The sequence below is a fragment of the Eumetopias jubatus genome, unplaced genomic scaffold (assembly GCF_037043125.1).
Source record: "Eumetopias jubatus isolate StellerSeaLion01/CBP00866 unplaced genomic scaffold, mEumJub1_p1.0 scaffold_9, whole genome shotgun sequence".
NCBI lineage: Eukaryota > Metazoa > Chordata > Mammalia > Carnivora > Otariidae > Eumetopias > Eumetopias jubatus.
Window position 1 is genome coordinate 126143150 of NW_028274815.1, and position 10353 is coordinate 126153502.

At 48.5% G+C, this 10353-nt stretch overlaps 1 protein-coding gene across 2 annotated transcripts; it reads left to right on the plus strand.

Annotated features, from left to right (window-relative positions):
• Positions 1 to 139: 139 nt before the first annotated feature.
• ZSWIM3 (zinc finger SWIM-type containing 3) lies at positions 140 to 10200 on the plus strand. Of its 2 annotated transcripts, none has more exons than XM_028122064.2 (2): positions 140 to 485; positions 7780 to 10200. In XM_028122064.2, the coding sequence occupies exons 1-2, from the start codon at positions 331 to 333 to the stop codon at positions 9737 to 9739; spliced, it is 2115 nt and encodes a 704-aa protein (XP_027977865.1). In that variant the 5' UTR covers positions 140 to 330; the 3' UTR covers positions 9740 to 10200. The 2 variants fall into 2 exon arrangements, with proteins under 2 accessions (XP_027977865.1, XP_027977866.1); XM_028122065.2 differs by having other exon boundaries at positions 140 to 404.
• The last annotated feature ends 153 nt before the right edge of the window (positions 10201 to 10353 follow it).

A 10353-nucleotide genomic window follows, 5' to 3' on the forward strand; every position in this document is an offset into this window, starting at 1 on the left:
TCTTTCTCTGGTGATTGGAGAAAATGAGTGCCAGTCTGGGAATCCCGTGTGTGATTGGGTGTGACTGTGAGCGGGCGGAACCTGGGACTGAGTAATAAGGGATGGGTGTCTTTTTTTTTTTTTTCCTCCCCCTCTGTCGGAGAGCGAAGACGCCCCCAGACCCATATATCCCGCTCAGCCCTAGGGGTACTCCTAAGCTAAGGCCACTCAGTTGGGGCCGACCCTTAAGGCATACTGGACACACGCCAGCCTGTAGACCCTCAGAGTATGACCTCTGAACCCTGGTGTTGATCTTGGGACCAGCCCCTGGTGTGGGCTGAGGGGGCGGCCATGGAGCTGGGCAGCTGCTTCAAGACCTACGAGGATTTCAAGGAGTGCTTCAGCGCCTACAAAAAGGAGAACAGGTGCTCCTTCATTCTCAGGGACTGCGTCTCCGTCCGCTTCCACAACCTCAACCATGGCACCTCCATCCGCGAGGACATCCTGTAAGGGCGGGGCAGGAGGGTGGGGAGGAGGCCGGACTGTCTGTCCCCTGGAGGGAGGCCTGGAGGAGGAGGGAGAGGGAGTGCAGATGGGCCCTGGTCTCGAGCATTCAACAGGCACTAAGCACCTGTCCTGTCCCTGGTGAAAAGAGCAAAACCTTCATAGGCATCGCTTTTTGACCACCCACTTCCCCTTCACTCATTCACTCCATTACAGCTTTCCCGGAATTCCCGGAATAACTGCAATTTGCCCCATTCTTTGAGCACCTTCAGTATCCCTCATACAAAGTACTGTCTTCACAAATAGGTAAAAACGCCTTCGCGATGATTTCCTTTGTCAGTGTTCTCTCGACAAAGCAGTTAACGTGTTCACTTGTTGGTTAGTTTGTGCATTCATTCGTTCATTTTGTACACGGTTCTTGAGCTTCTGAGATTTTTTTTTAAGATTTTATTTATTTGAGAGAGAGAATGAGAGAGAGAGCATGAGAGGGGGGAGGGTCAGAGGGAGAAGCAGACACCCCGCTCAGCGGGGAGCCCAAGGTGGGACTCGATTCCGGGACTCTAGGATCATGACCTGAGCCGAAGGCAGTCGCTTAACCAACTGAGCCACCCAGGCGCCGGAGCTTCTGAGATTAACAACTGTTTTTCAAACACTTCCCATGCCCCAGGCATCCTTCTCTGTAGTGTGCGTGCTTTACCCCCACAGGACTGTATTGAGAATTATAGATAAATGCTATTTTTCCCTTTTGGCAGCTGAGAAAACTGGCTGAGAGGCTAAAATAAGGGTTCACAACGCCATTGTCTTCAGCGCTCAGGTGAAACAGCCCAGTGTAAGAAAGTAAAGAATGATGAAATAACAAGACACCAGGTCTTTGTAGCAGGACCACAGAGGTGTGACTGGGGCGAAATGGAGAGCAGGCCCTATCTAATCAACTCCAGCTAATGGCCACCAGGTGAAAATGAAGAGCCGGTGTTGCCAGAATTGGGGGCAGAAGTCAGAAATCCCAGCTTTGGGTCAGTATCTCCACTTTTTAGAAATTGCAAGGCAGTTCAAATTTGAACACGCTCCGTGGGGGCCAACTCAAAGTAGTTTATGGGCTCTCTGTCTAAATTACGTTAGGTGGTTAAGGGAGAGGTGAAGAGCTCTTCTTGAGTCTGTTGGATCTTAATTGTTTTTCAGCTCAAAATAATCCACATGCCAAAGTGGCAAATTCTGGGGCAGCCTGCCCTGAACCCCATCAGTGGTTAAAAGGGAGAGCTCAGGAGTCAGAAAGATGGGCTTTACCCTAGAGTTTGGGCAAGACTTAATTTCTATGGCCATTTTGTCCTCTGTAAAATGAGGTGGATGTGGTGAAGAGTAAATAACAAAATGCATGTAAGAGCAGAAACGTGGTGCTCTGTAAGTACTCACCGAAGTTGTTAAGCTAGTACATGTTAGAAAGTGGTACTTGGACTCAGTACTTTGAGAGGCAAATGTGCTGTGGGAATTAATCACTAAGTGACCGAAAGTCCCGTTCCGCTGGAAGATTCTATGATTTTTATACCGTTTCCCCTCTCATTTTTATATATGGCTGTTGTGTTTTTCTTTTTGGTATGTCTTTTGGGGATTGATATTCTTTGAACAGTCCGTGGAGTAGTCTCCTGTCTCTCTCCATTGCTGTTCAGTTAAATAGCTACCTTTTTCGGAACATATTTTTGGGCCGCATTCCAGACACTACTAAGAACTTTACAGGCACTGTTTTATTTAATCATCATCACACTCTGTGAACTAGGCCCTTATCTGAGTTTTCATTTTCCATGTGTCCATAGTCACAAGGCCCGGTAGGAAAGCGGATGTCATACAAAAATCTTGCTAATAAAGCAGCCACTGATAAAATTAGTCAGTACTAAATAATTTCCTGCTTATCCCTACCAGTCCCATTAGCCTCTTTGGCACTCAGTTTCTGGCTAATCGATAGATGTGGTAAACATCAGGATAACATAAGTGAGACAGTAAATAAAGCATCATAGTGTTTGGGGAAAATGCACCAGGAAAAAAAAAACAAAACAAAACCCAACAGTTGACACTATAAGTCATGCTTTGATTATTTTAAGAATTGGTATATGCTGGGGCGCTTGAGTGGCTCAGTCGTTAATTGTCTGCCTTCGGCTCTGGTCATGATCCCAGGGTCCTGGGATTGAGCCCCACATCCAGCTCCCTGCTCGGCAGGAGGCCTGCTTCTCCCTCTCCCACTCCCCCTGCTTGTGTTCCCTCTCTTGCTGTGTCTCTCTCTGTCAAATAAATAAATAAAATCTTTAAAAAAAAAAAAAAGAATTGGTATATGCTGCCATTATAACCTACATTTTGTTAAATATATTTTTTTAAAAGATTTTGTCAGAGAGAGACAGCACAAGCAGGGGGAGCAGCTGGCATGACCCTGAGATCAAGAGTCGCATGCTCTTCCAACTGAGCCAGTCAGGAGCCCCTAAATATAATATTTTGGCTGCAATTAACTGAAAACTCTGATTCAAAAATGGCTTATTTCTTAGAAGCTCAGAAGGGATCTTTGAAGGTGACTTTCCATGGCCCAGGCTTTTTGTTTCTTTCCATTCTGCCATCCTCACGTCTCAGCTTTGCCTGCAGGAAGGCTCCCCACATGGCACAAATGCAGGGGTCATGTGCAAAGGGAAAAGCCTTCCTTGGTTTCCTGCAGATTTTCTATCATGTTTCTTTCTCCAGAATTGGGCCAGTATCCATGCCCATTCCTAATGAGATTACCTTAATTGGCTTAGACTAGCTCTGAAGTACTTAGCTATGTGGGGGAGGAATGGCAACCCAAATTAAGATGGCTTTCTGTTAGGAAGGAAAAAGGGGCTAAGGGCTTTTGAGTTAGCAACCCACAGATCCAGTCACAACTTTTTAAATGAATTCACTTTTAGTGGGTCTGGTTGTTTTTTTGTTTTTTTAAAGATTTTATTTATTTATTTGAGAGAGAGCATGAGAGGGAAGAGGGTCAGAGGGAGAAGCAGACCCCCCGCTGAGCGGAGGGCCCGATGTGGGACTCGATCCTGGGACTCCAGGATCATGACCCGAGCCGAAGGCAGTTGCTTAACCAACTGAGCCACCCAGGCACCCCAGTCTGGTTGGTTTTGAATGAGGTACTGACTCTTCGTAGACCAGTACTCTTGTTATTTCCATGTTTACAGATAAGGATTTGGAGACTTAGAGGAAGTGAAATGACTTGTCCGGGTTCACACAGCTAATAAGTGGTAGAGCTGAAACTTAAACTCAGATCTTCTGACTTGAAGTCTTTTTCCTAACTCAAGTTATATTGTCTAAAATGGCTTTACTCCACCTATAAAAATCCTATTCATTGCTGAAGGTGTGATTTACACACAAGGACACCAATCTTACGTAAAATTAATCAGAAGCCTTAGTTAATCTGTGCCAGGCCCCAGAGAGTAAATCACTCCTTGTTCAGTTCTAAGTGTATTGCTTGTACCTCTCTTTTTTCTTTCTTTTTTTCTTTTTTTTTAAGATTTTATTTGACAGACACAGCGAAAGAAGGAACACAAGCAGGGGGAGTGGGAGAGGGAGAAGCAGGCTTCCCACAGAGCAGGGAGCCTGATGCGGGCCTCGATCCCAGGACCCCGGGATCATGACCTGAGCTGAAGGCAGACGCTTAACGACTGAGCCACCCAGGCGCCCCGCTTGTACCCTTCTTTAACTATTCACTTAGTATTTCACTGGCTGCCTGTGTGAGCCTCTCTCTGCTCACATAGACTTAGTGAGTGGAGACTATGTAATTAGTCTGTGTAGCCCTGTGAGCCACTAGTATCGTGTTCAGTACATAACAGAACTTGGTACATGTTTGAAATTAAACGAAGGACTTTTCAAAGTCATAGTCAGGAAAAGGAATAGTGCTAGGACCAGAAGCCAAGCGTTCTGCTGGAACGCTCCCAGTGGTCTTCCTAGTATACTTCTCATGTTCTACAAGGAGAACTTCCTGTGCTCCGCCCTCAATCATTTAACATTCATTTGGTACGCATGTGTACATTAACATTCATTTGAGCACCTGCTGTTTGCTAGCTGTGGGGGTGGGCACTGGGAGCACACTGGCCGCGCTGTCCAGTAGGGAATACAGACACCTACAAAGTGGATGGGAAGCAAGGCTGGCTGACTCCCTTCCTCCAGATACTGGTTGAGTGATCTCAGATATAAGCAGTAAGGGAGATTCAGAAAGGTGTGAAACCTTGTGCCTGTCTTCAAGGGCGTGGGTGCTTTAAGCCGTGAGACAACTCAGTACAGATTAAAATAACTGCAGTACTCAAGTTCTTAACAAAAGATTTGCATACTTTACTATATGTAGGTTATATCTCAATAAAAAAGATTAAACAAAGCAGGGAAAAAGGCTTCAACCTAGTACCCATGATGTTTGAAATGCATGATGCCAACAAGGACAGTATGTTTAGAGATTTTTTTTTTTTTTAAGATTTCATTTATTTTTGAGAGAGAGAGCACGAGCAGGGTGAGGGGCAGAGGGAGAAGCAGACTCCCCACTGAGCAGGGAGCCCAATGTGGGGCTCAATCCTGAGACTCTAGGATCATGACCTGAGCCAAAGGCAGACACACAACCGACTGAGCCACCCAGGCACCCCAGTGTTTAGAGGTTTTTAAGAAAGTTACTGAATCTGACTAGTGTGCTGAGGGTCAAGTTGACGAGGGTAAGAATGAGTATTCTGAGAAAGAAGAGATTTTGAAAGCAGACAGGCAGTATAAGGGTTAACTACACAGCCTGTAGCCAAGCAGGCTTAGTTCAAATCCCAGATTCTTACCCTTGAGGACATTTTTAAGCCTGTTTCCCCATCTGTAAAATGAGGATAATAGAACGCCTTTCCTAATATAAAATGGCGCGTGTTAGGGGCTTAATATAGCCTGGCGTATAATACCTTAATACATGTAGTACTGGTAGGAAAGAATGTAAAAGACTGGTTAAACTATTGGATATAGATGTGGAAAAGGAGGAATTAAAAAGAATACCAAGGTTTACACCCTCAGAGGTACAATTGGTCATTAATGGCACCAGGAAAGGTTTGAAAGACCTTTATGGTTAGCATTCGCCAGTATCTTTTTTTTAGACTAACCTAACAAACATGCACTAAGAGCACATGAAGTCAATCTAATGGGATGAGCTAGGGCTCTGCTAAGATGTTGAGCCGGCAAAAGGGTAGGGCCCAGTCTATGGACTTGGGGAAGGCTTCCTAAAAATGATGATGATGGTTGCATGTAGTCCTGAAGAAGGAGTAAGCTTTGAGATGAAGGCAGGTGGGAAGGGCATTCCAGAGAGAGACAAACACGAGCGAAGGCAGAGAGGTGAGACACAGCATAGTGAATAGGACACAGAATAGGAAGTTGTAGACAGTTTGTCTTTCTAGGGCACAAAAAATAAGGTGGTGAGGGGGTGGGAAAGGAGGCTGATGAGAGAGGCAGAGGCCACACCTCGGTCACCACTGACTGGCCTTGCCTACTACTGGGCTGCTCCAGCCCTTTCCTCGCCCTGAGCTAGGGATGGTGTTGCCGCCCCAGCACTGTGCACACAGCAGGTGCAGGCATTTTCAGCCCCGGACCACTCCACCCTGTTATTGCAGGCCTGACCTATCCTGTTTTTCTAAGCTTACCCCACAGGGTGGGCAGACAGGACCAGCTAGATTAGAGTGTTTGGGGAAGGGTTAGTGAGGTGCCCAGGCTGTGTCACGTCATTCCAGAGGCTGAGATTTTCCCCCCTCTCCTGGTTGCTAGGACACGCCCTGAGGAGGCAGGGGTGTGACCCGTCCCACCCGTGGTCTATGCGTCATTCATCGGAACATCTTTGATAAACATCTGCTGAAAGAATAGCATTGTGTTAGATGCTTGGAATACACTGAGAAATAACTCATTCTTGCCACTTGATGACAGCCCCATCCAGTTGTTAAAGTACTTTATAAACACCCGAGAGAATGTCACAAGGCCTAGGAGCTGTAGTAACAGTAGCAGCCTTCTGTTTAGTGTAAATAAAAGGCTGATCCAGGCTATGGATAAGTATTATGTCTGAGGCTTATTTAATCCCCATAACAATCTTTTTTTTTTTCTTTAAGATTTTATTTTTAGGGCACCTGGGTGGCTCGGTTGAGCGTCTGCATTTGGCTCAGGTCATGATCTCCGGGTCCTGGGATCGACTCCCATGTCGGGCTCCCTGTTCAGGGGGGGAGTCTGCTTCTCCCTCTCGCTCTGTGATCTCTCTTTCAAATGAATAAACAAAATCTTTAAAAATTTTTTTTTTATTTTTAACTAATCTCTACACCCAACATGGGGCTTGAACTTGAAACACCAAGATCAAGAGTTGCACGCTCTACCAACTGAGCCAGCCAGGCGCCCCAAATGCTCATAACAATCTTAATAATGCACACAGAGGGGTAGAGTGACTTGCCCAAGGTCAAAGAGCTTCTGAGTGGTGGAGCCCCAATTCATATCCAGGCCGTCAGCCTCCAGCATCTCCACTGTTTAACCACTAGGTATACTGCCACCCAGAGAAGCTTTTAAGCCTTTTATGTTAAATAAATGCTATGAGTTCAGAGAAGGGAGCAGTCACTGTGGGTTGAAGACATCCACAAAGCCTTCCTGGAGAAGGTGGGACCTGATTTGGCCTCGAAGCATGGGTATAGGAAAGGAGCAGATACTCACTTTAATTACCCCTCTCCTTTGAATCATCACTTTCAGCCTAGAATGGCAAAGCTGACAGGGACCTGAAGATCGTCTGACCCAGGGGTTCTCAGACTCTCTTAGGATTTGGACATTTTTGTTGAAATAAAAGATGAATAGAGATGTTTCCTGTGAGAGAGGGCCACTTGTACCATTGCTGTCTGGAGGAGGAGGAGGCAAAAGCAGTAGTTCCCAAAAGGCAGGAACAAAGGGGACACTTTAAACAGTGAGGAACCAGCTGGCCCTCTGCTGCTGCCTCTTGTCTGTTTTCCCTCGTGGCTTGCCTCACACTGAATCACTGGGAGCTGCAGATGGGCCACAGAGGGTGAATGAAAGGGAAAGGAGCGGGGCTTAGAACTGTGGACGACGAAAATGAATGCAGTGTTAGTTAGACAGGGTCTTGACAAAAGAGCTGAACACTTTGGGATTGGAGTGTGAATGTCAGGCTTCCCTCCCTATATCCTACACTGCCTCGTGATCTCTGGGACACGTATCTGCCACTGAATCCCTACGGGGTCTTGTCTTATAAGAGAAAGGGGCGGGCAGTACCTTTCTCACTGTCACCTCTATCTTCCCTAGATATGTGCAGGTGAAGTTTGTCTGTATTCGCACTCAGTCAAACAGGAAGAGAACCTCAGAGGTGGACATGTGCCCAGCGTACTTGCTTCTGCAGTACAATGAGAAACTGGATAGGCTGTTTATCAGGGAACTCAACACCCAACATATCCATGTTGACTCCAAAACTGCAAGTCCTAGAGGAGACACCGCTGGCAAATCTCAAAAGACAGTGTGCCTGCAGAAATCCCAGCCCGCACAGCCCACGCAGCCCGCAATCAAGAAAGACCTTGACCTGGCCGAGAAGTCCCCTGTTGAACCAGCATTTTGCTTAGATAAGGTCCAAGCGCCCTCAAAGCCAGAGCAGGAGGGCATCACTCCTTCTGACCTGGCCAAGATAGCGAAAGTGATGAAAAACTTTCTTAAGGTGGATGAGGGTTCCATGGCCTCTCTCAGCGTGGGCAACAGCCAAGACCTGGACCGGCTCAGCTTCCAGAGCAGCAAGATGAGCGATCTGTTCATCCGCTTCCCAGAGAATCTCTTGCTACACCGGGTGGAGAACGCCCAGGGCCACATCCTTTATGCTTTCTTGGTGGAGAACAAGGAACGAGAGGGTCGCGTGGTACACTTTGCCGTGCTTCAGGCTGAGACAACTACCTCCGTGGCCAAGATGCTGAGTATCTTCACGGAGTTCAACTCAGATTGGCCCAAGGTCAGGGTGGTGTTTGTGGACCCGGCCTTCCCTTATCGAACCATCCTGCAGGAGATCTTCCCTGCTGCGCGCATCCTCCTCTCCATCTACCACACCACCCGGCTCCTGGAGAAGAAGTTGCATCGGAGTTCAGCAAATCCATCCTTTAAAAGGCTCATGAAGGAAGCCCTCCGGGAAGCCGTGTTCGTCACTTCTGATGCCAGCCTGCAAAATCTCTGTCAGATGTCCCAAGCCTTACTAGATGAGCAGCTCTTCGGCTTCCTGCAGGCCCACTGGTTCTCCTGTGAACTGCTCTGGTACATGCACGTGAGGAAAGGCCTGCACGCGTGTAACACGTACATGGACAGCCTAGACGTGGTCACGAGCAAGGTGTCCAGCCTATTCCGGGAACAGCAGTCTCTGCTGGACTGCATCCTCCGCTTTGTGGATTATATAGACTTCTTTAATACCAAAGGCTTGAAGAACTTGCCCACAGCTCCTCCCAAGTTAAAAAGAGCCCGGCCGGCCAGCATGCCACCAAAGCCCAAGAAGGCGTTTGGAGTCTGTGGGGGGAGCCTCACCAGGCTCCCCGTGGAAGAGACCAAGCCAGGCCCACAGTGGGGGCAGCCGCGGCAGCAGCCACAGGTGCGGCCCTCCCAGGGCAGCATCTCCCAGGGCGGCATGCTAGACGCCTTGCACAGCAGTGGCTCCCAACTGGCCTATAAGCTGTGCCATAATGAGTGGGAGGTGGCACAGAACTCCACCCACCTGGTGGACATGGCTGGCTCCTCAGTGGACATTCAGCTACTGGAGGATTCTCACCAGGTGAGCAAAGATGGCTGTAGCTGCAGCTGTTCCTTTCATCGGTGGTACCACCTGCCATGCCGGCACATCTTGGCCCTGCTGCACACCAGCCAGAAGCCCGTGGGAGAAGCCATGGTGTGCCGCCGGTGGCAGAAGAGGTACCAGCATCTCCTTGGGCCCAGTGGGGAGCTCCGGGACCCCATCATGGTCCCAAACACAGGCCAGCCTGGGAGGCAAGGACGGAGTGACATGATTCAGGACCTAAGCAGGGAGCTGGCAAACCTGCTCATGCAGAGCGAGGGGCCAGAGCTAGAGGAGCGCTGTTCCACCCTGCGCAAGATTGTGGACATCTGGGCGGACCCCTGCCAGCCGCCTGAGCCCAGTCAGCAGCCAGAGGACTTCAACGATGTGGGCCGCCTCCCTTTCCTCTGGGGAAAGCCAGAGGAAGGGGAGGGACTCCCTCCCGCAGGAGCCACGGTTCATGATTGAAGCACTTGCACTGGCACATTGGACCACAGGCCCCTATCCTTGGAAGTGTGAGAGCTCAAGGCGGGCGGGACATGCTAGGGGCCAGCATTCTCACGAGGGTCTTCCTAGGTAGGGCTAGGAAGATTGTTACAACAGGGGGAGGAGGAACCCCACTGGGTGACAGGTCCTTTGAATCCACCTCCTTTTCTGCCCCACCTTTGTCATTGCTTGGGAGCCTCCTTCATTGTCAAGGCCAAAGTTATCTCCGTGCTGAAAGGTCACCCCTCTTTCTGCCCTGACTCCTGAGATCAGATCTTACTCCCATTAGAGAGATGAACTCCTGCCCCAAGATAGGGTGAGACAAAATATACCTGGTAAAAGGACCTGTTTTCGGGGAGGAAGGGACGGAGGGTGACCTTGGCTGTTGCTGCTCTTTACGAAGATTCTGTTATTTGTACTTATTTTTTTTCATAGTAAATAAAGGTTGTGTGTTTTTAATAAATAAGCGGGGGAACTGTGTGCTGCTTGCACAGGGAAGGAATCTAATGGGGGTTGTGGAGTGCGACAGCACCTGCTGCCTTAAATTCAAAGACGTAGCAGTCCACCACCGACTTCACCCTCTTCCTACCAACCAA

Coding starts and splice junctions, on each gene's coding strand:
- ZSWIM3 (XM_028122064.2), top strand. CDS start 331: ATGGAGCTGGGCAGCTGCTTCAAGACCTACGAGGATTTCAAGGAGTGC. Junction 486..7,779: donor TCCATCCGCGAGGACATCCT/GTAAGGGCGGGG, acceptor TATCTTCCCTAG/ATATGTGCAGGTGAAGTTTG.